We start from the raw sequence: 27,554 nt of genomic DNA, 5'->3' as shown, positions 1-27,554 counted from the left end.
TGACATCTGCTGACAAAAGGCTGTACTGTCTGTATCCCTAAATATACCTCATGCATTACATGTTCTATAAGAATGTTCCCCCTTTTTACGTACAGCATCAAGTACTTCAGAATCAAATATCAAGTGCTGCAGACATTAAACTGTACAGTGTGTTCTTGCAAAACAAAAGTTGGAAGTACTCCAAATTATCAAAATTTCCCACCAAAAGCAACAAAAATGTAAACTGAAGCACACCCACAGATATACATTTTTAATCAAATCATTAAATATATGAAAATCAGCTTTAATCTACAAAAACTGTTGCAACAATGTTTTTATTTATTTTTTTGCTATTGAAGACCTGACATCTTAAAAAACAACAATCTGAATGTAATAGTTGAACTGGCTTTGGACAAATGTATATATTTGTTTGTAGAAAAAAGTTCAATATGAATATCTAAGTTTCCATCCATCATTTCAGCATGGCCTGGCTTCAACAATGCTGTCTTTATCATGACCTTCTTCTTCCACTTCTGTGTAACCAGGCTTTTGCTTCTGAAACTTCAAGGATGGCCAGTAGTTATTGCGTCGCTAAAAAAAAGAAACAGAAAAATTATGTTTGATGTGGATACAGTATATGTCAGGCCATTTTGTAAATAAGAACTTGTTCTTAATGATCTGCTGGTAAAAAGGTAACATAAAAAAATAAAGTATGTAATTAAGAACATGGTTTTATCAGGTCAGGCGAAGGACATATTCAGTGGTCACTGTATGAGGTAAAGTGTGATGCGCGGATGGCAGTTGATGTAAAGAGCTACCAGTATCATAGCCAAAAGTAAAACCAGTGCAGCTGCTATTCCAGCTATCACTCCTGTGTTAGCCAACCCGTCACTCTTGGTTGAAGAATCTGTCCTCACATCTGTAACAGAATTGAAGCCCCATTATTATACCTCTTCATATGCCTTAACTATCATGTCCCTATATTATGTTTTTTGTTCTCATTCTGTTTCTGAAAATATTAACTCACCGTTGCCAGTCTTAAATATATGATGTTTGGTTTCATCTGTGAGGAGACAGAAAGCCATAATTTCCATACTTGTTTCATGGCTGAATCTAATTTTATTGAGTTACAAAATGTGTTGGGAAAAATACTAAAAATAGCTCAGCCTCACCTTCACATTCACAGCCTTTCTGTAGAGGAGTCAGTGAGGTGACATCCTCAATCTCTGGTGTGATAGAGGAACCAGTGAACCTGTCAAACCCGGAGTAATCCTCACAGGTTGCATTTTTGCTCTGCCCACATACAATAATGCAACATATTTAATGCATGAGGCCTAAAAATGGCAAATAAGCAGATATTTATTCCTGTTGTCCACATTACCTCTTCTGAACAGGCATAGTCCAGCCATTCTTGCCTATGTCTATCCATGCCATCTGAACACCTAAAACGCATCACATGTATATTTATAAAGGTAAAACAGCACTATATAAATGTTTAGGCCATGGCTGTCCAAACTACGGCCCGGGGCCAACTGCGGCTCGAGACTTGTGCTCTCTTATATTGTACTTCTTACACACATATATATATATATATATATATATATATACAGCCGCGGAAAAAAACAAGAGACCACTCCAATTTTTTCTTAAACTTCCTCTCTACATGTATGGCAGCCATTCCAGTGTGTGTTGAATACAAAAAAATTAAAAAAATAATAATAATGCTGAAATGGCCTCTTGTTTTTTTCCAGGGCTGTATATTAAAATATATTACACAATAGAATTCAAGTGTTAATAAGTTAACTTTTCAAATAAATTCAGGAAATTAAAGTCAAAACACAAAAAAGGTCAATTACTCATTTACATAACAAGCTTGAAATAGACCCTCCACATTTCCCCTTATTGTAATTAATCTGAGGTGTCTGTTTTTAGGAATGAGGTGCCAACACTTTCAGACCTAAATTAAGGAAAATGGAGAGCTGTGATGTAGGCAGTTTTTTTTCTTAAAAACATATTCAAGTATCAAGAATAATTTAGTTACATTTGATTGATTTTCCTAACTTATAACTTAAATTATGAATCTATATACCTCACTTCTAGTGAGTGGCCCAGCCCTTTGTATGTTTTTCTGTATGTGGCCAAGTTTGGACACCCCAGGTTTAGGCTATCGTAATGTACTACTCACCTCTGGAGTACGTTGCACCAGCTACAACCAGAGGTTTGGTTAGATGAGAGGCAGAGCTCACAGCTATCATGTTGTAGGCAGGCTGATCAGGGAGAAGGAGGTAACAAGAAAACAAAGGTTTTATTGTGTTAATGTTGATTCCAATCTAACATATTGAATAAAAACGTATATTTAATAATAATAACGGATAAGGATCACTTACTAGGCAGAGGAGTGAATTCGACAGCAGAGTAGCTGGTGATCTTTGTAGTGTCTATCTCAACCCGATGGTACTCATAAATCGTCTGTAGCTTGGCATCTAAATCGGAATCAGAATCAGGTTTGTTGCCAGGTTTTCACATACAGTACTAAGTATATAAAATATGTGGTTAATGTCTTTAATATAAGTAGCCCTGCAATGATTAGTCAAAAAATGATAAGATAACTTAGAACATAATCTTTTTATAATTGATTTATGTTGTAGTCAACAGATAAATAATGCTGATTTCACCCTCTGAAATGATTTCCTTCTTTATCTGTTAAATATCATATTAAAGCGAAAATCTTTGGGTTTTGAAATGATAAAAGAAGTCCTTTAAAGACATCACCCTGGACTTTGAGAAACTGAGATTGACATGATGTATTAAAAACCAAAACAATGGAGGATATAATGTGCAGATGAATCGATAATGAAAATAATTGTTAATTGCGGCACTATAAAGAGTTTAAATGGACAGAGTTAAATGTCAATGTCAACACTAGTATCCGTATCTGGTTTGGTTAAAGTGCAGGATAACACAATAATGATAACAGATACAAATATCAATGTAATGCATTTGCATACACTTTATTGCTGACCTGGTGATTGAGGAGAAACTGGCGTGACCATAAAGGCATCAGACAAACCAGCCTTTATTGGATGCTCAGCTGAACCAATCACATCTAAAGCCAGAGGTATCTGACAAACAGACAAAAACGGGTACCGCTTATGCATGCAGCAATATGAAAGAGCACAATTTTGGAAAGCTACTGAGAGCAGAGAAGAGATGTGTCTCACATCTCGGTAGCTGAATGTGATGGTTCCTGTTTTGTGAAGTGCAGCCTGAAACGTAAAAGCTCCTCCTGACTCTTTTCCCAGGAGTCTGACCCGATCCCACTGGACCACAAACACCTCACCTGAAGACAGGGAACGTCCAAAAATAGTCAGACATGTTACCGGGCAATCATGTTCAGATATGTGGTTGTATCTTACCATTGTCCAGATATTGCACAGTGGATTCTGTAGCGTAGCTGGGATCAAAATTTGCCATAAGAGGGGCAATGTACTGTGTTGCCGTCAGCATACGGTGAGTAATGTCCCCTGTGAAGATAAAGCCTGAACATGGCCAGATGGATAAATATTTAAGATTTTGAGTATGATCTGCAAAACACTTCTCCACTCTGAACACATTCAGGAAAGGTCACATCTGTTATAAAATGAAAAAAACGTACCTCCAGTTGCTATGGTGATCTGCCTCAGGTAGTGTCCGTAAAAAGGGAAGTCAAACGACAGGGCAACCCTCTGCAAAGAGAGTGGATAGAAGCAGTCAGGGAGAAAATGAGGCACTGGGCTAACATTTTAAAGTTGCTTTTTTACAGTACTAAGCATCCTTTTAATGTCTTCAAGGAGAATAAGGAAGAAAAACAAGTTTGTATTGTATTGAGATAGAATAAAGATGCTGCAAAAAGCTATGTTTTGTTTGATTACCCTCATTGTAGGGTAGAGCACCACTCATTTAGGTACTCCACCAACACCTTTATGTACAGAGTGTTGTCATAATCCTTAAGGTCAACAGCCTAATATCTATTTAGAAGCAGCAACATTTTGTCAGTACCCCATTTCAAATTGCCTACACACACTTTGGGGAATTACAGAAAACAATCCAGCAAGTAATCCTGTGTTGGTGCTTTAATGTCATTGTTATCCGCATTACTGTCCACTGTCCTGCAGCATTAAAAGCAAACACTCACCATTAACAACTAAGTGACACCAAATTTGCCATTGTAAGTCAACTGAAATAATGTGATAATGCGTGTAAGAACACTTGACATGAAACCAAATTGACTGAATGTATTTTCCAAATATTCAGTCTATACTGAAAATGAGGGGGCACCCGGATTTGAACCGGGGGCCTCTTGATCTGCAGTCAAATGCTCTACCACTGAGCTATACCCCCATGACTTCCCAACATATTGTTATCACATTTAATGTTTGTATAAGAACAGGCACTTGTTTGCGTTAGCAGGCTCTGGCTCCTAAAAGCAGACAGCTGTGACTAACACTTTGCTCAGCATAAGATCTGATGTAACAACTGCAATGATCTTTTTAAAGCATAGACACAACTTGGCTACGTAGGAGCAGGTCATTAAGGTAGCAGAGTGTGAATTTCTCAAAACAAATATTCTCCATTATGAGCATCAAAATTCAAAAGAGCAAAGGGAATACTGGCCCTGCTGTTACCATTGATAACAATGATCACCCTTATTTAATATAATAAAAACACCTGCCTTATTCTTAGTTTAAAATATGTATAATTTAATTTTAAATAGTTTTCTCCTAAACTATGTAACCTGAACATGTTTCATTTAAAGATCTTTCCAAATGGAGAATCCATTTTTTCAATTACATATTTTTTTAGCGTTTAGGAATTTTCCTTTCCTGTGTTGGATCCACTACATCTTTTTATATTAAAGTGAGATGTATGTCTGGCTCAGGTGCCAGGTCTTGGACAACAAAGGACAGCCTCTGGCAGGCCTAAAGCGCTTGGCAAGTGTCGATATTTCCCTGGTCAATTGGCTCCCCTACCTTATATTACAATCTGAACTCCATCCTGACATATCCTAAAATACAGTATTTGGAGAAAATGTTGGGATTTTCTCATTTGACAAATGTAGAATCAGTAGCTGATTGTGTGCTTGTTTTTGTTGCACTCGATTTAATCAAGGACATAGAAAAGATAACGTTTTATTGCTAAACTTGGAAAATCCCTTGCATAGCTTCAGTAAAACAGGTATCTGGATAAATCCCAATGTGTGTCCAGATTCTATGGATAGACCAGATGTATTGGTGTATCATACATTTTGCACATAATTGGATGTCCCCTGTTTTTCATATGGTTAGAGTACTATCACCCTGTTACTAGGATAGGGGGTTTAGCTCAGTGGTAGAGCTCTGACTGCAGACTGCACTTGAAATGTAGCTGCACTTGTGCGGTACGTGCTGCATAATTTCACATGTAGGGGGCACCAGATTTAAACTTTGGATGTCTCGATCACCAGTCAGCACTCAGCTATATATCCCTGTAACAGTTGTCAATGAATGTCAGTCTGGAAGGATATAATTGTTTGTATTTACTAAGTGCACAGTCAGTAACTATCTACCAATATGTCACAAGGACACAGGTCCTTTAAATACAGATACATTGGTGTTGCACACATTTTGCATATATGTGGAGGTCTTCTCTTTGAATGTGTTTATATGTTATTTATAAAACAATTTCGATTCATTATCTTAAACTTTGCTGTAAAGCATTTCACTGCAGAGCATGTGGTCCCCAGTTCAACGCTGACTTTATAGCTGTGGTATGACATTTAAAAAAGGAGACAAATGTATTCTAACTCAAAAAAAAAAAAGACTGAAAATAATCTTATTTTACTGATTGATTTTCATTCCAATTAAATATACCATGCCACCAATGTTAGTAAAAAGAAGCTTGTCATAGGGGTTTATGCCACTGGTACAGCATTTGACTGCAGATGAAGAGATCCCCCAAGATCCCAGTTTCCATATAGCCTATGTCATACCAAATGTTTCATATCTACCAAATGTGTCATATAAAATGTGTCATATCTTAAATTATCCCTTTATATATTATGTTAATGAGAAGAGAAAGAAATGCTACACTTTTTGTTTATATGTATTGTTATTTATAACCGTTAATAACCAGCCATATGATTATTGCAAGACTATCACTAAGCACAACAGTTGTCTTGGTATAGCTCAGTTGCAGAGGATTTGATTACAGATATAAAAGGCAAATTTGCACAGACGATATATTTATTTGTATACCATTTACTAATAACCTACAGAAAAAGTAAGAATATGCTTGTGTTTTTTGTCTGTTTTACTCACCACAGCCTGTTTGTATGAATTCGACAGAATGCCATGGACTCTAACTTGACCATGCCGGACGTCCCTCATATCTACCCATCGTTCTTGTGAGTGCTGGTCTTCTGGGCCAAAGCTACGCCATGTGTAATATTTCCCAGAATCCTCCTTCCACAAAAGAAAAACACAGAGGATTAGACGTTGTAATAGTGTGACTGTTTTTTAAGAAATATGTCATACAGGCATCAAGAGTTCACTCTGCGCATTGTTAAATCATATGCCGTCATAGACCTCTCCTAGTGAGTGGAAATTAGTAAACTCTATTTCCAAAATAGGGCAGTGTTTAACTCCAACTAAAACAAATAAAACATGTCAAAAGCCAAATACATAATCTATGCCACAAACCATTACAGTCATAAAACACTGCGGTGCAGCTCTCACCACTACACGTGTCGTGTTGTCTGGCAGGATGTTGATGGTAAGTCCTCCACCCAGGACCGCCCTGCTTATCCTCATGTGGCCTGAAGATGACCGCTGGGCTCTGCGAGGATGACTGTCACCTCTAGTGGACTCTCTATGCTGTGAGATCACACTGTACCAATTATCTGTCCACAATAATGAATATCAGGTTAGTATGTTATGTCCGTTACCATAGATTGTGATGGTATAATCGCTTGCAATCTTTCCTCCATGCCATAGTGAACATTTTAAATTCTAAGAAGAGAGGAGAAAATAAAAAAGGAAAAGTTTTTACTCTGGCATCGTTACTGTTGGGATACATTTCTGATGGCTGTTTATTTCAGCCTCTTAAAATTGTTTACTAGTTTAGCCTCAGGGATCAACTACTCAGCCAAATTAGAAATACAATGTGTTTTGATATTCTTTCTCAACCTTGTCAGTTAAAACCACTGATAAACAAAGACAGAAACAATACAAATATCATTTTGTGAGCTCGGAAGGAAAAGTCAAATCGTACAAACAATGTAAACCATATTTAGTAAGCAGACTCTGGTAGGTAACTTTTGTTTGAAAGTTCTTGGTGATTTAATTGATGGTTTGGATTTCTTCACAACCATATTTTGAAAGCAACATATTCCTAGTTGATGTTTAGAGTTTATTTTAGCATCACACTATGATTTTCAGAGAGTGTTGAACATTCAAGACTACTAGTCTACATCAAGACTAGGACCTATCTTGGTCCTTGTATACATTTGGTCACTTACAGAGCTGCAGACTACACTGCCAGGACTTCCTTTTTGCATTGAATTGTCTGCAGAAATGATAAACCACGTAATTGGTCACTAAGTCAGTTAAAACCAGCTGATGGATTATTGATCTATTAGATCTATTAACTTCAACATGTTTTCCTTGTTTCTTAATCATAAGTAGCTTGCAAAGTGAAGAGTTTAAGAATAAAATAGCATGAAAATAATCAAGAAAAGTATAAGTAGATGATGGTTTTTACAAAGATTAAACGAGATTTTAGTACATTTAATATCTATCTATCCATGGTCTAACTGGAGTATTACGGTGCTGCGCGTTGTTTAGGTACACCACGGTGACCAGCAATGACGTCACGCGTCAGCCTATATAGACCCGGAGACAGCGCCATCATTTCGCGGGGTGTCTCTTCTAACCCTAAATATGGGCGGCCTCCTGTACTTAACGTTTTCTGTTTTCTTGTCTGGCTTTCAGGGAACTACAGGAGGTGTTTGGTGCGCCGTTGGGAACGTTAAGGAACAAAAAAAAAGCCTCGACAATCACTCCGTCGTGTTCAGTTTCCCTTCATAAACACCGTGAATCTCCTGCCGTGGTCAGCTTGGCTGCCGCGAAGAGTTAGTCTCTGCTGCTCCGGTGTTTTCATGTCGGGTAATGTTGCTAACTGAGCAGAGTAAAACTGAGCAGGGTGACTCTACCAGGTCCTCAGTGGTCCGGTAGAAATCCCAGGCTCAAACATATGTAAACCCTGGGTCGAAACGTGTCGATCCTCACTTGATATTTTCTGACCATATCAAGCTAACGCTAGCTTAGATCAATATCTGGGGGGGAAAAGTTAGTTAGCATGAGCAGCACCATGAGACCCGCCCTTTTAGCTGCTTTCAAAGTGGCATGAAGCAGTTCGCACTAACAAAGAGTACACTACTGAACATTTAGACACACGTTGTAAGGATCTTCTGGCTTTTAACGTTAATATTTTAAAACTACAAAGGCATGTTTGTCTTTCTTGCTACCAGGTGCTATTCCTCCTTAATTCTGCAATTCAATTTTTACCTCTACTCAAACACTTCTTAGTCCAGCTCTCGTATTAATCACACCAGATTCCAATAACTTTTAATGACATCCCCTCTCATACTATGCATACATTTATTTCAGTTGCAAACTAAAAGGAGAAATACACCAAAACAACTGATTTCTGACTGAGAACAAACAATACATTAGCTCAAGTCTCCTCACAAAAAAATGCCAAATTTGAAAATCGACATGAAACTTTTTTGCAATTCACTGCACACAGTTCTCAAGAAACAGGCATGTGACATAAAATCACTCGTTTGCCATTTCAAATTGCAATATCCAATAACACCTGGCAAACACTTAATTGCTTGATTGACGTATCAATCCAGAAGACCTATAAGACAACCTGTTTACAACATTGAACCAATATGCCTGTTTCTAAAACATGTTCAAGCAATTGAAAACTACAAGACTAGAATGTTCTCAGATTAGGACTGACATTTGTCTTGCGTCTTAGCAGATCCATTTGGAACGCCAACAAGGACAAAAATCAAGACAAGGTACAGGGAAACACACATTTAACACGACATACTATTACTATCATTAAAAATATGTTCATGACCCTTAAATTTGACCTGGGATTTCACTTTGTACTGAAAAATGCTTCAGTCCAACCTTAATAAATCTCCGATTTGATGGTAAAGACTAAAACCTAGGATTTATTTGTTTGTCCCAAATGATTTTGCTTGGTTTATGTTATTTTCTATTTTAAAGATTGATTGGATGTTTAAGTGCACAATGTAACTTTTGGAAATGTATGGATGTGTTGATTTATTTTTCAATGTGGAAGTAAAGTTTCAGTAGTGTGCTGTAACTGCTCTTGTGTGTTGTGTTTAGTCATACTTTACGCTCACAATATTATGTTAAAATTAAACCAAGACTTTTGTTAGGCAGTTGAAATGGTTTGTGTTTTAGGTTGAGCACAGCAGTGTGTAACTCCTTCAAAGAGAATCAGAACATTCAAACCATGCAGTGACAAAATAAGATATTATATACACTTTTGTTTAATGGTTTTGAATGAAGTGTTTCATTTTGCAAAATCACTGAGGTGTTCTAGTTATGTCTGGGAATCGTGTATGTGTAAAAAAAAAAAATTTAAAACCTACAATGCTCAAGCAGTCATAAAGAAACTAATGCTCTTGCCGAAATAGTCCAGGTTATTTTAATTTGAAAACAATGCTCTTGTGAAATGACAGATGAAAAAAGTCTGCTAGCAAAGATTTGTGTTTAATACTTGATGCAAAAAAACTAAACTATCCAGAATGAGTAAAGTCTTTTGTGTGTGACTGCACATTCAATAAAACATGATTCAGTTTTTATCTGAGTTTAAAATCATTATTTGAGGGATGAGGGTGTGAAAAACATTAAATGACTATGAACTCCAGCTCCAACCAAACCTTTTTATACCATTTATAATACAAGGTGACTATTGTGTTGTTCTCAAAATGGACATAAAGAGAAACTAAGTTTATTTTTTGGGGGTTAGGACCAAACTGACCTGGCTTCTGAATTAGACATTTTCTTTAAATTCAGCTATTTTCAGAATCAGCCTTACCTTACCTTTAATCGTCCCACATGTTGTCTAAAAAGAATACAGCAAACTCCTCACATGCAGACATCCATCAATTATTTCACTAGCCCATTTAATGAGACATTTAACAGACTAGAACTTAATCCTAGTTTATTAAAAAGAACAGTTAAAATCAGGGGTCCTAAGCTCAATTCAAGCATTTGTCTTAACATTGGTAAGAAAACACATTTACAACATCTGACATATTTAGCTTTTAAACAACTCCTTATGGGTGCCAACAGCCTGTGCAGCTCCTATCCTGCCACTGAAATGTAATTTGACGTTGGTTTGTTGTTCCATTTCTGAGCATGTGTAGGGAAACATAGGCCGGTTGGTCTCTCAGCTATGTCCTTGTGCCAAACCCCCAGGGTTTAGACTGTGTGGGACTTTTGCTGGTGATGCCTGCTTTAGACATCACTCTCCATTCACACAATTAGAACACTGATGTCTTCCAACCGTCAAAACTACAATGAGTCATTTAACAAGTGGCTGTAGTGACAACCTTAAAGTCTTTACCTCATAGGGAGATTATTTTATTTATCCGTGTTTCTCTCCGCCCTTTCATTCAATTAAGTGGTGCGTCAATGCATTTGTGGCAGCTCATATAAAAAACCTAGATGTGTGATTGTTGAGGGCTTGGTCCGCCCTGTTATGGCATTTATATGAGGTAAGAGGAGAACTAGTCTGCAGTGCAGCAGATAAACATCATTCTGGTTTAAGAAAAGCTGGGAGGGGTGCACATGCTGAACATAAAGCGAGGGTTTTAATATCTACTCAGGCCATCAGTCTCACAGGCAATAGTATTGCAATCCCTGGCAGATAATCAAAACAGTGTGATGGGATTCATATTGTCTCCTCTGAACAAAACAAACTGATGAAATCTTACTCTGAACTCATCTATTTCCATAAGAAAATTCATCACACGATCGCAGTTATACTACTCATGCTTCTGCTGTGTATCTTATGAAAAAGTCACACAAAATGGCAGGCTAGATTACATTTGATGATATAAAACTCACCTTAAAAACTGACATTTGATTTGGATAAAGGAGTGAAACTAGTATTCAGATCTTAATCTTTGAACTCTTGGTTGATTTTTTTTAATTGACTGAAATACTTACACATAAACAACAAAAGAAAACCTTCATCAATGTCAAGATGAACCTGGATTTGTTTTGTATATGTTCTCTTTTTTATTGAAAGAAGAGGGTACAACAGCTAAACTATGCCTCACTGTTCCAGTGTAGAAATGTTTTTGGTCTGACTCAGAAAGTGACAAAACTATCATTGGCTAAATCAGCCCTTGGCCTCGTGGTTTGCACAATTCAAATATTTGTTTCAGGGTGTAAACACTTTAAAACCAATTTTAAGCATCACTGAAGCAATGGATGACAAGTATAAAAGACCCGGTAAGGTAAAACAGGAAAGGCTTTTTGTCAAATGTAATGAAAGGGCAGATGATCTGGACAGAAAACTGACCTCTGCCCGCTTCTTTAGGATCCAAACCACGACATTTAGCTGCCTTTTTCTGTGAGTGGTCAGGGCAGAGCGGTCTGAGAGAACACACCCTTCCTGAGCAGATGCTCAACATCACACCGCAATAAACATGCATAGTTCATTTCAGGCATGTGGTTGAATTGCAAATGTGCAATTCTCAAATTCAATCTCAGTGAATAGCTTTTAAATCCATTCTTAAACCTTTCTTTTATGAATGTTTAACATGTTTTTGGTGCTATCATCCCCCTGGCCTTTTATATACAGTATATATTGAACATTATTGACACGCTGGGGTTTCTGTAGTGTCTATATTATTCTTTTGTGTTTCTTTTTGGGTTAGTGCAATTTATGTATTTATTACTGTACTTTTTAACCTCTATATTTTTGAGTCACATGCTAAACACTCACAATGGCATTATTTATTTGAGGAGCTTACTTAAATAAGGAATCTTAAACATGTAATTGATGGCGTCCCGAAGAGGTTGCAACAACATTTTACAATTAAACTGTATCGCCATCCCATGTTGGTCAACTTTTGTTAAGAGAGCCTGAGTAAACTGATTGCCTGACTGTTCTTTTGTTATGGTGAAACAATATCTGTACATGGATAAGCAGAAAATGATCATTTCAAATGTTTGTGTCCGATAAGACAAATAAGTAAAAATGGAGACTGAGTTCAGGCCAAAACCATTTCCCATACAAACACTGTTCCAAAGTAAAACATGATTCAAAGAACATGTTGCTCCGCTGTTGGCACATAAATCGTTTTGTTCGTGCCACTTTGTTTTTCCTTAAACACAGTAATGTTTTGCTTATTTCAAGCTGAATTGCCTTTGACTTTTATAAAAATAAAGATTCAATTGAAGATTGACCGACAACAACTTCCTATCTCCACTCCAGTCTTACAATACAATCCGTTTCCCTTTGTTTCTAATTTTTCAAGTTTAGCTCAAACTTGTCTGGATCAGCTCCAGGCTATTTGTTAAGCAAACCTCTCAGCAGGACAAGAGATGAGAGGCCAAACACTGAGGTCATTGACGGGTACACAATTCATCTTTCCCTTGGGGCTTGGTGTTATTACAGACTGGTTCAGATGTGTAGATGGCTCCCTCTGGAACAGAGTAATTTTTTAAAACTGGGTAGTAAATAATGTTGAGTGAAGAGGCAGTTAAGAGCAAATTAGGCAAACGAAAGGAGGATATGTAAGGTCAATACACAACCGCTGAATCCTTATCCTGCAAGCATATATCTCAGCACTTCCTGCAGTATCATGTTTTCATCTGCAACACATTTCACTCTGCAGAACAATACGAGGAGTACTGGATGATTTACTGAAACGTTAGGGGAAGGCGGGAGAGGAGTTTGTGAAGAGTGACCAGTCAAATTCCTCAGAGTTCGAAATAAATGAATGTCCCAAGCAAACTCACTTCCTGCATAGCGCTCTGCACCGCTCAACAACTTATATAGTATATAGATATATTTATAAAAACAAATAGGGTAAAGGATAAATCTACTCTCCAACAGCTTGAAAAGCCTCCAAACATTTTATGCCAGGGTCTAGGAGGAAGTCAGGAAGAAAAACAGAGTCAATATCTAATTTTAAACCTGAGACGGGCTGTTAGTGGGTTGTTGTTTAGACTCAGTTGCATACTTGTGGAATAGGGTATTTTTAATTGTACACTTTATTTTAAACTGGGTCACTCATTCTTGTGTGTAAATAAAAAGGGCATGGCATGCATATTTGCTGCTCCACAAAGACTCCTACTCCTCTGCGGTTTACAGAGAGTTAAAATAGCAACAGTGGCACACACATCATCATAAAAAATATAAATAAGAATGTTAACTAACTTCTTTAACAAAAGAGAAAAGGAAATTAGGTAAAATGAAATGTATGCAGTGTTTAATTGCAAACATATTAAGTATCAATTAAGCAAAAGATAAAAAGCTGTAAGGCAGACTTTCACCTGTAAACCTAAGCATCGCTGTTTCTTGACGCTGTGACGACCAGACAGTCGGAAATGTTGAGATATTAAAGCAATGATGATGGAGGCTCACCTGTTTGCTGTTGAACTCTTGCCAGCTCTGTTTGGGAGAGACAGAGAAGTAGCATCACCAAACTGACACACATGTTGGCCAGAAAAAGACAAAACAACAGAATAACAGCTCCTCTTTTATTCTCCCTCCTCTTCACTTTGCAAAACCAACTTTTCTCTGAATCTCTCGTCCTCCCTCCAAATCTCCCTCTCTCTCCTCACACCACCCCTGTTTCCAACTACACCCTCTCTCTCCTCCTCAATGCTGTCCTTGTTTTTGCAAACATACACGGATCAGCTGATGAGGCTTTGAACATAAAAGAGAAAGTATTTAATCTGAACACTTTAAAGGCCTGGATAGCAAGTTTTAATTTAAATTTGATAAAATTATGCTTTCCTTTCTTTGGGATTCAAACATCTACTGGAGTGTGTCAGCAGTGGGAATGGCGCCTCCTTCTGTCCAAACCAGTTGGACAATTGAGAATCAGACATCTGAGATTAGACATGGTTATCATGATGCTAACAATACCATGGATAAAACCAAATGCTGGTTATAATATTACACATTCCTTGTCAAGTCTGTATATGAGTCCTTAAAACATTGTCTTAAATTTAGGTACAATTTTCTGTTGCCAACATGGTAGGTTTTTAATAGCATGTTTGTTACAAGCTCTGTTGCACCACAGCTTTCAGAATTTTTACTGTTTTGAGAGCAGACACAGAATCATTGGTAAAGAAAAGCTGACCTATTATTGGATTCACAGCTGGAAAGTCAATCAATGCCCCATCCCATAATATCAGACCATAAGCACAATGTACAGTTTGAAGCAGCAGGTGTCGGTTTTGTGAGGTCATGCTGCTTTAAAAAAGGGGGATTGTAATAACCATCAATTTCCCATCTTTTGTATTTCCCTATTTTGTAAAAATGAAGATAACATACTTACTCAGCGTAGCATCAGGTTCGTTAATGCACTGATGGGGATAATCATCATAAACCAAAAACTGGAAAGAAAAACAGATTCTAATTCAATACTCTGAGATTGTGATTGTATTACCTGCAGTAGATGGCAGTCCACCTATTTTACTTAAAAAGGCCCATATAAAAGATGTCATCATCATATATGTGTTGTATGCTACCTACCACAATTTTAGTTGCAAATATTGGACATGTTTAGAAAACCATGTATGCTAGGCTTGTTTGAACTATTAAGACTTTAGTAACGATTAAAACGAAAAATCTGAATTACTCAAGGTGTCATTTACTCAATCCACTGTTTACCCTTCCTAAATAGCTATTTGAGCCAACATATGATCTGTAACTAAGCGTAACCAAGTCCCTTAATTTAAAGTCTCTTTAAGTTTCTTAACCCTTAATCATTTCTCGTAGCTACTCATTGTAAAACGTATTTGGTTTCTGTGAAAAGAGTATCCGTTATGGATGGGACAGTCAATTAAGTCATTACGATATTGGCGTCAGAGCAGGAAACACGTATTATGTGTTTTGCCCTCGATACATACCAAACGACGTATTTGTGGTAACATTTAGATGATTCTTATCTTTGCTCTCCGACATAAAGTCAGCAGCTCGGTACATCGCCACAAATCTAAAAACTAATTTCTCCCCCAAGTGGTCAGACAGGGTTGTGCCTTTAAAAAATACAATTTAAAGCCTACGACACGAATGCCTATAAATATCAGTTAAGTCAAAGTAAATATAAACGTTCACAATATATGCTGAATCATATTTAATACAGATATGTTGAAATAATGAACACATCGCACCAACGGAGCACAAGGGGGTATAGCTCAGTGGTAGAGCATTTGACTGCAGATCAAGAGGTCTCCGGTTCAAATCCGGATGCCCCCTCTTTTTTCAATTTTTTTCTCTTCATCTATCTTCGAGAGACAAAAAGGCTACCGTTTATTTTAGTCTAATTATTAATTCTTTAAGATGACTTATAGTTGTGCAGCATAACAATACCACTTATATATGCTACAGTACACCAAGCATCACAGCTGCAAAGTAGAACACACACCCACTGCATATTTGTACTACTGTTTATTTTTTAAAAAAAAAGGCAATTACACAATACAATATATATTCTTTCAAAATATGACTCATAGTCCTTAGCAGCCAGTTCACTTTCCAATTCAGGAATTTGCTGTAATATACAGTTCAAGAGCTTTTTTTTCTCTTATAATAATTTACTAAACATTTCTAACAGTTCTAACAAAAGAGTTGTTGTTCAATGGCATTCAATAACATTTAATACATTAGGGGCAGACTTATCCTAATATTGAAGAGTTTCTTAGGCCATAGGATTTACGAAATGTGCTGTAAAGTTTCACCACAGTTGTTGTGTAAAAGTCATCTATGGTAGAGGCGAATACTAGGCAGCTGTTTTTGCAACTAGTGAGGTACTATTTAGGTTGAAAAGGAGTAGTTCATGTTAAGTAAAAGAGAAAGTAATTGGTGCAGAGAATCAAAGGTCAAGATGAGATCCTGATTGTCTCACTTAAGGCTTAATGTGTTTGCACAAGAGGAATAAAAGGGCACCTGATTAGCTTAATGACATTAAAATATGAGATTAGAACAAGACTATAGAAATAAAACATAAGCTAACGTTTTAATCTATTATCAACTAGGGTCATTGTGTAGGTTGTAATCTCTTCAGTAAAACTTGTTTAGTTGCAGTGATGAATGCATTATTGATACTTTAATTACTACTTTACTTTTAAAAATAACTCCAGTGACTAAAATTACCCCATTGTGACAGAACAGAGGAATGTGATATATCTGGTCAGGTAGGATCTGGCCTCTCTAGGTGGGTCGCTTGCGCATTATCACTCCGTAGTTGTTCTCATCTACATCACCACAACTGATAAAAACTTGGGAGTTCAGCAATGAGGATTTATGGACCCCATATCTGGAACAAAATACAATTAACTGCAGGAGCGCTTTAACCCTGAGTTTGTTGGATTAAGACTGGAAACTTTTCTGTGTGTCGCTGCCTTTTGTTCAATGAGATAACTTCACAATGCAATGTTACATTTATTGTCGTATTCTGTTCCTGTCCTCTTGGCCCTTTAATGATGGCTTTTAATTGTATTAAAATTACTCATGTGGTCTGTTTCTTATGCACTTTCTCTTAATGCTTTGAAGTGTTAAGTAAAGCACTTTGAATTGCCTTGTGGCTTGAATGTGCTCCATAAATAAATCTGCCTTTTATTGCTTCAAGATTAGTAAAATATAACCAAACACTATTTTAGCAGTAAAAAAAACAGTACACATTTATAGATAAATGGTGAACATTAACCAACTCTAGGATCACCCAGGATTCTCTGTTGCTCCTCCACCCTGAAGCCTTGGTCGTACATATAGTAGGTGTGGCGCGGCGCAGCAGTATCTATCACAGACTCTATCATCGACGCCATGTTCAGAGGACTTTGTCCCAAAAACAGTCAATATACCGACACTGAGGCGTCTGCAGGGCCTTCCATGTTGGCTCAGTTTGAGGAAATTGAATCCATTGGAACACGTTCTTTTAGTTTGCAACAACCCGAGACTTCATCCAGTCCAGACTGGCAGGTAGACTGGGAAAGAATTGAAAGAAATAAAAAGCATTTTGAGTGACGAAAATATTTAATACATCTTCATATAAGTTTATGTTTCTAAACACGTGTTGTTGTTCAGACTAATGCGGTAGCTAAGAAAGCCTTTTTATGTTTAAAGACCCTTGAATGGAATAATCTACCCATAAACAATTGTGACACAATTTGTTTTTGTTTGCATATATGTTCCATTTGTGTCATCACATTTTTTTAGGGGGGTTTATTCTTTTAACTGTTTTTCTCTCTTTCTTAAAACTTCTTACATTCCAATGGGTTATTCCTGATAAAATCATTTCCAGCAACAATAAAAGCAGACAGGAGGACAAAGTGTGAGCTAGGTTAGGCAGACTCACCCCTCCCCTGTGAGGGCACAGCAGGCTTGAACATGCCAGGTGTGTGATGAGATGGAGTCGAGTGTGAGGCACTGCGAGATCTCTGCTGCCGTCATCGAGCCTTTCACGTCCTGTTTGTTGGCCAAAATAAGAAGAGCTGCATTTCGTAGTTCCTGAAAAAAAAGAGCAGATGGGTTACCAATGATGCTTCCTGTATTTATATCTAAAGAGCTGAAATGTTTCCATTGGAAACCCCAAACATGAAGTAACGTCAACTTTTGAGAATGGAGAACAGCAACCTCAGCGGAAAATTCTGACACATGTCAACACGCTGACTCACGATGTCTAAGCTGAAACTTCCTTGTCCCGTTGTGTCACGGTTTTGTTACCTATTGTACGATTAGTTACTCTGAAAGCAGGTTGGTGTTTCTGACATCCAGATGGAATAACAAAAGGGTTTTACATCAATTACTACTCCTGCTGCCATCATGGAATATACTTAAGTACAATTTGAGGTACTTGTCTGAGTCCTTAAAGTTTTTGCTACTTTTTTATGATAATAAACTGCATTTCAAACTTTCTGCTGTGCCAAATAAATTAGATAATCTAAATTCCGTGGCGGATTGAGATTGTTAATTCGAAAATGTAGTCAAGAAATAAATTATGATGTTATACATTAAGCTATGACAATTGTATCCTTGGTTGGAAATTCACAAGCAGCATTTAAAATGATTAAAAGTAGACCCACATTTCATTCAACCTCTGATATAAATAGGAATAACATTGAATACATCATTAACAATATAGCTGACTAATAAATAAAGGCATCAAGGAACAAAAATAATAAAATAACAAGATAATGACAATAATAAAAACAATAAAAACAACATACAATATGATGTAAAGACTTTTTGTATTGTAGGTTCAAAAAGTACCACTGCACCTCTGTCCTGCTGTAATCTGATCTAATGTAAAGAGCGATCTGTGATAGAAACATCTGGACCATAATGATTGTAACTCTGGAAATAACAACCATCTATCAACACAGCTCGATTCGTACCTCATGTGCAAGCATTTGGTGCAGTTCGTCTTTGGTGAGCGAGAGACGTTCACGGTCGGTGCTGTCCACAACCAAAATGACGATCTGAAAGAGAAGTTATTAAATCAGATTTAAGACACACAATCCACAGAAACACCTCACATTACTAGAGCTTGTGTTATCAGGAGGGGGGAACAATACGCCTTCTGCAGACCTATGTAATATATTAGAGATGATTATGTAATGGTGTTGTTAAGTAACTTTATCAGTACTTTGACAACACGTTTTTTTTTATTGCGGGAGAACGCTTATGTGTATTGTTTTGTTTTGTTGAATTGTTTAATATATTATCATTATCATTATCATTATCATTAACTTCCACATTTTCTGCTGAAGGGCCATCGTTTGAAACAAGATGATGCATGAAGGGGTTTAAATAAAAACATATATGTTAATGGGTAATAACTACATCAACACAAGCCTAGAATTCTTTCCTTTTTATAACTTACACTGAATATCTAACATCATACCATGTCAAATTGTTTAAAACCTATTTACAATGCCAGATTTAATGTGTTTTTAGGGGAAGGAAAACTTTGGATAAAGGCATCAGCTAAATGTCATGTTTCTGACCTTTATGATTTATTTGTTCCTGTAAATTGTGATTCTGTACCTCTGTGTTGCAGTAGTATGAGTACCAGCTGGCTCGAAGGCTGTCCTGTCCTCCGATATCCCAAACCAAGAAGTGTGTTTTACGTACGGTGATCTCCTCAACGTTGCTGCCGATGGTTGGTGATGTGTGCACGGCTTCTTTTGTCAGACTGTTTGTGCAGGGGAAAAAACAAATTTTACATACATGTATTCAGTAGGTATTATTATATGACACAGTTTAGCTCTAAAAAATGTGCTAAATCACTTACAACTGATAAAGGATGGTTGTCTTCCCAGCATTGTCCAAACCCACAATGATGACTTTGTGCTCTGAGGGAAGAAAAGTAGATTACATTTACCCATGCAAACCCAGTGCAAACATGTTTTTATTCTTATTTGAACAAACCTCTAATCTTGAGTTACATAGTTCATCTCGTGCAACACATGACAAAAAAGTACACACAGATCAGATAAAGGACAGATGGATGCACTGTGATACTGAGCACTATACCATGTGTTATTCAAAGTAAAGTTGATACATCATTGCAACAATACCAGGTCCCATGAGCTGTTTATCAACTGCTGATAGTGTTAGTTTTTCTGTAATTCACTCAGAATAAAAGAATATTTATATTTGTAATTAATGTCTTTAAATTATGACCATTGGGGAAAGACATACTTAGATATTATGCCTACATTGAATTGGATTTAAATTATAAATGTTATAATGTCCTAATTTCTTTTATGTTGCAACCGGAAAAGGTCTAGTTAATTTAAATAACTTTATATAATACTGGGTAGTTTATTCTTTAACAACATATCACGAAAATAATAGGTCATTTATATTTTGTATTAATAATCTAAATCTGAAAGTAACTAGTAAAGCTGACAAAGATATAATACGGTGATGAACAACATTTGCTTCCAAATGTAGTTGAGTACTAGTAGAAGGTAAAACAAATTAAAGTATATAAAGTATAAGTAACTCGAAAGTGTACTAAGTAACGTTACTGTACTTAGTTGTGTTAGTGTGATAGGTGATAGGCAACATGAAAACAGTTGTTATTTATAGTTATGTTGTCAATTTTCAACATTTTATTTAAGGATATATAATATATATATATCTATATATAAGTGGAGAACGTCTTCAACAATTACCGAACTGCCACCAAATACAGTTTGAAATTAAGTTCATCTTACCTGTGTCCCCGAAGACAGACAGCATTTTGGTCAGAAGAAATCCCATGTCCAACAAGTATGAAAGGTGAGCGACGAACACAATAGAGATCCAGTATACTCGACCTGATAGAGACAATCTTCAGTGTAAACTGCTGACTGACAAACGAACTTGAATTCCTTTATGTGATATCGCTTTCTACTGCCCCATTGCGTGAGTGGGTTCCGCCTCCTAGAAACTCTCTCCAAAATGTTCAGTCTAGTGACTCACGCAAGAAGGGCATAGTAATGGCGCGTTCATGTGCTGTGGGGAATATCTAAATTACCCAGAAAATGAATTGGCTTAAAACTGGTTGAGTAATTAAAGCAATGAATATTGATTGAAAAAATACAAAGTTTTAGTTTAAATAAAGGTAATATTAGCAACTGTTGGTCAGCTTATAATTATATATAATTTTATCAGTATTATATAAACAAATAAGGATACGTTGTGTATGAAATATTGGATGTTGAAATGAAAAGAAATGCATATTATTTTGTAAATAGCCTACTTGTATTCTTTTTTGACTCACTTGGCTTTAAGCCGTGACCTACGAATGTTGCTTGGACATATAACCTAACATCTCTTTTGAATTATATGAAATCTCAAGATCATGTCAAAGCATTAAATATATATAATATATATATATATTGCTTAGGTGTCAATTATAATCAGTTGAGATTTAAAAATATGTTTTTAAAGGCTCTTCAACAAAGAAAATTTATTAAATATTAAAATCCCACTTGACCACTCGAAGCTCATAAGTAGGAGTTTATACAGGAACACCTGAAGGCAACATAGACACCGACGAAAGGAGCGCACGAATGGCGCGCCTAATGACACACACTCCATATATGGAGTTTGAGGAAGTCTATGTCCCTCATCTGTCAGTATTATGAAGCAACAGAAAGCAAAACTGGGCATTTAAATGAAATCCCCTTGGATTTCCAACAATCGTGAAGGTGTTTTCCAAGTACTAACTTACTGCACTTTATTGCACTCAATTATATTTCCCCTGCCAAACACTGTAATAGCTAGTACAACTTAAATTGTTTGTGTGTGGTATTGAATTTTTAAAATTAAAATACCAAACTTTTGTAGAATTCCCTCGTTTGTTTAGTGGGGTTATTAAACCCTTAGAGTTCCTTTTCTGCCAAAGAGGTTGACCCAAAATGTAAACAGTATATGAGTCAATATCACTATAGAGTGCCTTTGGTGTCCTCATCAGAATCACCCAGTCATCATGAAAATGTAGCAGAATAATAAAACTCTGGGGTCTTATTATAAATGGCCAAACATTTACACACATATCAGTACAATGATAAGTCTCTTGAAATGTGCTTTCTTCATTTTATAGCTTTTTGTTTCATTGGATGTACGTGTTTTTGGCATGTCCCACACACTGCTCTACTGACTACAGTGTATGTAATAAGTGGTTAAATGAGACTAAATTAAAAAAAACATATATAATTTTGTTGTCCACAACAAGTTATTTGATAAAATGAGTCATTTTGATCATGCATATTTATTTTCATAATAATATTAAACATTTTGCGCGTGTCATTGAAAATGCTGTCCACCCTGTCATTAAGGGGTAATGGCCCCTTTAAGAGACCCCCTTATGTCTTAAGTGACATCACTACCATCATTTTGTCATTCTTCAATGGAGGCTGAAGCAGTGGCTTGTTGCAGAGTAAGTATTTACACTTATATTTTGTAATTTTCATCATATTATGTCTGTAGTTGGATGTAGTCAAGCTTAACATGTCCACCCTGTCATAGTGAAATATCAATTAATATAAAAACCTCTCAGAAATTCAACATATATTTGTAAAACAGTGCAAAGTCACCTTGCTAACTAAATCATGTTGCTAACTGAAGGTCAACCATGTGCTCATTAAATGCTAACATTAGCCAAAAATGTCCACCCTGTCATTGTCCACCCTGTCATCAAGCCTTCCATGACAGGGTGGACAAGGTTCATGACAGGGTGGACATGTGCATAGTTTATGCTGATAAATGTGTGTAATAGCTGTTGTAATATGTATATTATTATTATTATATTATATTACAACACTTTAACAGTCAATTAATGTGTGTTCGGGAACATTTTGAATTGTCTTTTAGAAAATAATGAGTTCAAAAGGTGCTGAGATAGCAAGGAGATATCGGGAGCGTCGTGATGCTGACCCGGACAGAAGAACACAGTACCTTGAGAAAGAGAGGGACAAATGGACTAAAGACAGAGAGACTGGAAAGAAGAAGGGTATCAGTGAGCTCAGTGAGAGAGAGAAAAGGGCAAAAAGGAAGAAATGGAGTGAGGCAAAAAAGCAAGCGGGAGCCAGAAATAGGGCCAGTGCTTTGCTACAGTCAGAGACTCCCGGCCAGATGAAATACAGAGACATTTCATGTCTTTGTAAAAGGGAGGAAGGTGTTTTGGACTGCCCCTGCTTTAACCTTAAAGAGGTCTCTCTAGCAGATGTTCCTGGTTCATCTCATGAGGCTCCAGCATCGGGTAAGGCAGATCATCCTAGGAGACCAGAAAGCCTTGAGGTAAAGCATATTGGAGAATGGTGTGTCGTTAATTACGACAATGAGGCTTACCCAGGTGTCATCATGGATGCAGAAGGGCACAGTGTAAGAGTCAAGTGTATGCACCGAAATGGCACAAACAAATTCCATTGGCCAAGTCTCCGGGAGGACATCTGTTGGTACCATGACTGGCAGATACTTTGCCTTATACCGGAACCACAGGCTCTGAACAAACGCTCTGTTCAAATTGAGGCGTCTGGTTGGAATTATGTGCAACAGCACCTTCAGATTTGAGCCATGTCTCTGCTGAGTAACATGCTGTAAGGTTTCAAAGTTCAACCGTTCTCCAGTTAACATTTTTGTTCTTCTTGTTCTACTGTTAAATGTGTGCAAAATGATTTGATAAGTTCAACAATAGAAGGCCATATAATGTTGTATTTACATAATTTACCTTAGATTTATTGCATTTACGAGGCCATTCCATGACATTTCACAACATGTCCACCCTGTCGTGCCCAAGGTCCACCCTGTCATGTCATTGTCCACCCTGTCATTTTCATGTTTTATGAAAATAAATACATTATTTTCACAAGTTAGCAAAAGCTTTTGTGTGATTCCTTAATAAACAAATGAGGGCCAAATAGTGTTGGTTGGAAGTTTGACCAGATATCTTTGTTGTTAGATTTTATTTAGAACATAAAGTGCAACTCTCGCAGATTTTATAGAGAAACAAACAGTTTGCCATCATTTCATTATTATCCAAATACTTTTCTAATTAACTAAAATATATTGTTGAGAAAGGGACTAAATAGCTTTCTGCAAATGTACATTTTATAATCACTATTTAATTACAATGTATTTACTTTACTTTGAATATGTCCATGACAGGGTGGACATATGTTGCCGTTTGCATGTACTTTGTCTTCTTGCAGTTAATTTATAAAAAAGTGTTGGAGCTTGACCAACATGCATTTCTAACAGCACAACATCTACTTCATAAAATGAATATGAAATTCAATGGAAAACTCAGCTTTTTTTTTTGGAAATGGGTAAGTCTCAAAGGCACCTTATGGTGATATTGACTCATATATTACCATAAAATGTATTTATTTGTTTATAAATACTTCTTCCACTGAGCTGTCTTGGGGGGCTCTAGCCTCCACATGTTGTTAAATAACACTTAGGCTACGTTTAGGTATCAGATAGAAAAACATTTCCGTGTTTGTGACATTTCCTCCACTGCAGATGATAACATGACATAAACACTGATCATGAGAAAATAGAACCACATCCTGGACAAGCTGACTCTCTTATTGTCTTTCCTCCCCGACCCAGAGACTTCTTAGGTGTCAACGCTTGTGCTGCAATCAGAGATCTTAGGGGTTAACAGTTCCAGTGTACGCAAATGTGGAAACAATGAAGTGACAAAATCTTAGAAGCTAACAGTGTGGCTTTTGTTTAAGTTTTGCCGGTTTACACTTAAAAGCATTTTTGACTGGACATGTTCTGCAAGCAGGGTGAAATTAGGATTTATATCAAACATAGAATGATTTCGTTACCATCTTTGGTTTTAATAATGATGTGAATGAAATAATGATGATTGAGCTCAAGAAGAGAAAAAAATATTAATCAATTGTATCAAACGGTCTTCCCCTAACTGTAGGTTCTTTGTCCTGAGACATAAAATACATCACTCGGAATCTAAAATAAATATACACATGTTCACATACACATGCAGGCTTTGCATCTGTGAAGTCTGTCTTCACATCTCACCGTATCAATAAGGTAACACAATTGCATTTTCTGATTACATTTTTAATTAAAATACGAATTTATCCACAGATTAAAAATGAAAGGCAGAAAAAGCAAAATGTAGCTACAATCAGGCACCAATGATACATGTTAGTTCATATTTTTAACAATTGCGATAACGCAACAATAACATTATTTACTGATCATTATTTAATATTTATTTATTCAACTGAAGACGGGCAGGCCCAAGCAGCCCACCAAAGACATTCATGGACTCTCAATTATAGATAACTGAGTAAAGATCAAAGTTGGTCTTACCACCCCCCCCCCCCCCAGCCCCACTTGATACTCATCTCAATACCTCACAAGAACTGAAGATTTAAAATAAATAAAAAATGCAAATGTTCACAGGAAAAAACAACACTATTTCAGTCAGAAATCAAGAGTAAGAAGAGAGTGGTATTTAATATGAGAAAAGCTAGCTGTTTGGGTGGAAGTCAGGAGTGATTTACCACACACACAAGTACTTTTTTTATATAACAATTAGCCCTGAAAAACAGACAACAAAGCTGGTGCAAAGGGAAAAAAAAAAAAACGACATGAGCAACGTGCTGGAGCCACAGCATGGGCTACGGTGCAGAAAAGCCACAAGACACGAAGAGACACAAACATGGGATGAGAGTAACAAGAGTTAAGACATCCCACCGTGGCAGTGGTGGACATGGCTTGGCGAGACATTCCGGCACTTGTGATTGGAGATTTCTTGAAATAAGGGTGTTTTAGGGTGCGAGTGACTAAGGCAGGACACTTCATTCACACAACTACAATAGCAGTGCTGCTTTGAATCTGCACCACGTTAGAAAATGAATCTTGCAGGCATTCTCGGCCCCCACAGGGAAAGGAAAACAGAAACGGGAGGACTAGGTCAGACAGATGCAGGTGCAGTGGCTGAACCAGGTCAGGGAAGAAGTAAACGTCTTTGGAGTGTACTCTTTGTTGTTATCAAGCTGACATGAACGTAGCAACATCAATAAATTGTTGTGTTAAAATATGGCAACTACTCCACCAGCTTTTTTTTTTTTTTAAGGTCTGGGTGATAAGAACGTGGAGCTGAGGGACTTGTTACTTCTGAATCTCAGTGTGGGAGAAACCGTGAAATCCAAAAGCACTGAGTGAGTTTAAGGTAAAGAGAAACCCTGACACTGTACTGTACGTGGGGACAGTGACGTTAGACCCTGTTTAAGACTGCAGAGGACAGACAGGACAGACTACAGCGCTACCGGCCGTCACACTCTACAACTGGAGAGATTGATCACAATCAGAGATTCACAATTACTGTCCTCGTGCTGTCAGTATAGAAATACATGATATCCATGCAGTAATAACAAAGGAAACAAAAAACAGAACAATATTATTTTTTTCGAAACATAAATTAATTGAATTGCAAGAAGTTGATGAGAATGGCATCTGTTTTTCTTTACATTGCACTGGGATGTAAACAGATTCATTTGTTAGCCTGACTGGCATGGCCCCGAACCCACACAATACCTGAACCCCCCCACCCTTCCCCCATCCCTCAGTCTGTCCAGTAGCTTCCTTCCCTCTGTGTTGTGATGCATGTTCAGCGGATGTAGACGTCCCTCCCCCAGTCGTCCTGGTTCTTGTTGCGGCTCATGTTGGCCCCAGTGTCCACAGGCTCCTGGCAGTAGCGCTCCCTCAGCTTGGCGCGTCCATGTGGCTGCGTCTGGCTCGGCATCGGAGGGTGGTTCAGGTTCTCCTGGTCCGGCTCTGCACCTTCGTCTTCCCAGGAAGCCTGTCTGCCGTGATGCTGGGCCAGGTGGAGGCGGCTGCCCCCGCCCCCTCGGTAGGGCTCGGGCTCTTCATAGGGGTCAGTCTCAATGTCCATGCAGGAGTCACCGGCCTCAGTGTAGGCGGAGTCCCGGCTGCCCTGGGTCTCAGAGTCGAAGGTGTCCTGCCGTGACAGCCCCCGGCCACTGCCTCCCCGCAGCTGGCCCCGAGAAGAACGCAGATACGCCTGCTGCTGCTGTTGCTGCTGAGGTTTTCCTCCCAGGTCTGTCTGATACTCTTGCAGGGTGCCGCTTCCGCCACACTCTGTCAGAGGGCCGTCTCGCTTCTGCTCACCATGCACCAGGTACGGCCCCTGCAGCCAGCCATGCCACACAGCAACCATGCAGAGACACAAACAGCAGAGCAAGACCAAACTGTCAGTGGTTAGTAAGCAGGCTTAGCATTACGGCTGCAACCAACTCATTTCCATTATTGATTAATCTGCCAAATATTTTTCTGGATCCATCTATTAAGCAATAGTTCTAAAAAAAATAGTGGAAAATGTCAGGCATAGTTTTTCAAAGGTCCATGAACCAGAACATTTGACATTTAAAAATCAAAAAACCTGTTTAATAGAGAAGCTGAAAAACAGCATTTTCTGCCATTTTCGCATCAAAAAAGTATTGGTTGATTAATCGGTTATAAAAACATTTGGCATTTCTTTTTCTATCGATCCACTATTGGTTGCAGGAGGCAGGGCATTCAACACGAAACGTGATGTTCCCACTGAAGGACCTGTGGTTGTGAAAGGGTTAGTGTTCATGACTGACATCAATCTATTTATAACACACACTCACACATTCCTGGTTTTCACTTTGCACACACACAAACACACACACAAGCAGTTATTCAACAAGCAGTCTGAATATCTAACATGACATCAGTGCCAC

At 37.5% G+C, this 27,554-nt stretch overlaps 3 protein-coding genes and 2 non-coding genes across 7 annotated transcripts in view; 1 reads left to right on the top strand and 4 right to left on the bottom strand.

The window, feature by feature from the left end:
• Positions 1 to 235: 235 nt before the first annotated feature.
• Positions 236 to 13,864, bottom strand: LOC134877499 (plexin domain-containing protein 1-like). Its single transcript, XM_063903016.1, has 14 exons — positions 13,705 to 13,864; positions 6,732 to 6,895; positions 6,315 to 6,458; positions 3,635 to 3,704; positions 3,396 to 3,518; positions 3,201 to 3,319; positions 3,002 to 3,101; positions 2,367 to 2,462; positions 2,165 to 2,246; positions 1,361 to 1,421; positions 1,152 to 1,272; positions 1,007 to 1,042; positions 749 to 898; positions 236 to 572 (listed from the first exon to the last, which is right to left on the bottom strand). The coding sequence occupies exons 1-14, from the start codon at positions 13,775 to 13,777 to the stop codon at positions 457 to 459; spliced, it is 1,455 nt and encodes a 484-aa protein (XP_063759086.1). The 5' UTR covers positions 13,778 to 13,864; the 3' UTR covers positions 236 to 456.
• Positions 4,288 to 4,359, bottom strand: trnac-gca (transfer RNA cysteine (anticodon GCA)). The gene has a single exon. It is a non-coding gene; the product is annotated as a tRNA-Cys (tRNA).
• Positions 13,865 to 15,477: 1,613 nt separating the features above from the next.
• On the top strand, positions 15,478 to 15,549 carry trnac-gca (transfer RNA cysteine (anticodon GCA)). Its single transcript has one exon. It is a non-coding gene; the product is annotated as a tRNA-Cys (tRNA).
• Positions 15,550 to 15,726: 177 nt separating this feature from the next.
• arl5c (ADP-ribosylation factor-like 5C) lies at positions 15,727 to 20,752 on the bottom strand. The gene is made up of 6 exons (XM_063904497.1): positions 20,517 to 20,752; positions 19,586 to 19,646; positions 19,339 to 19,486; positions 18,687 to 18,770; positions 17,648 to 17,799; positions 15,727 to 17,276 (listed from the first exon to the last, which is right to left on the bottom strand). The coding sequence occupies exons 1-6, from the start codon at positions 20,560 to 20,562 to the stop codon at positions 17,228 to 17,230; spliced, it is 540 nt and encodes a 179-aa protein (XP_063760567.1). The 5' UTR covers positions 20,563 to 20,752; the 3' UTR covers positions 15,727 to 17,227.
• Positions 20,753 to 24,611: 3,859 nt separating this feature from the next.
• The window catches only part of cacnb1 (calcium channel, voltage-dependent, beta 1 subunit), a 31,490-nt gene continuing 28,547 nt past the window's right edge, over positions 24,612 to 27,554 (bottom strand). For all 3 annotated transcript variants that reach the window (XM_063904463.1, XM_063904464.1, XM_063904465.1), the window contains one exon: positions 24,612 to 26,977. In XM_063904463.1, coding sequence (XP_063760533.1) covers positions 26,438 to 26,977 — 540 coding nt within the window. In that variant the 3' untranslated portion in view covers positions 24,612 to 26,437. The remainder of the gene's footprint in view (positions 26,978 to 27,554) is intronic.

This window comes from Eleginops maclovinus, chromosome 16 (assembly GCF_036324505.1).
Source record: "Eleginops maclovinus isolate JMC-PN-2008 ecotype Puerto Natales chromosome 16, JC_Emac_rtc_rv5, whole genome shotgun sequence".
NCBI classification, from domain to species: Eukaryota; Metazoa; Chordata; class Actinopteri; order Perciformes; family Eleginopidae; genus Eleginops; species Eleginops maclovinus.
This window is presented reverse-complemented; position numbering and strand designations above follow the sequence as displayed.

Excerpts from the sequence above, each read along its gene's own strand:
- LOC134877499 (XM_063903016.1), bottom strand. The coding sequence starts at position 13,777 with ATGTGTGTCAGTTTGGTGATGCTACTTCTCTGTCTCTCCCAAACAGAG. Across the intron at positions 899-1,006 it reads TATATTTAAGACTGGCAACG|ATGTGAGGACAGATTCTTCA; the intron begins GTGAGTTAATAT and ends ATTCTGTTACAG. Across the intron at positions 573-748 it reads CATCACACTTTACCTCATAC|AGCGACGCAATAACTACTGG; the intron begins AGTGACCACTGA and ends TTTCTTTTTTTT.
- arl5c (XM_063904497.1), bottom strand. The coding sequence starts at position 20,562 with ATGGGATTTCTTCTGACCAAAATGCTGTCTGTCTTCGGGGACACAG. Across the intron at positions 19,647-20,516 it reads GTCTGTCTTCGGGGACACAG|AGCACAAAGTCATCATTGTG; the intron begins GTAAGATGAACT and ends TTCTTCCCTCAG. Across the intron at positions 18,771-19,338 it reads CATACTACTGCAACACAGAG|ATCGTCATTTTGGTTGTGGA; the intron begins GTACAGAATCAC and ends CTTCTCTTTCAG.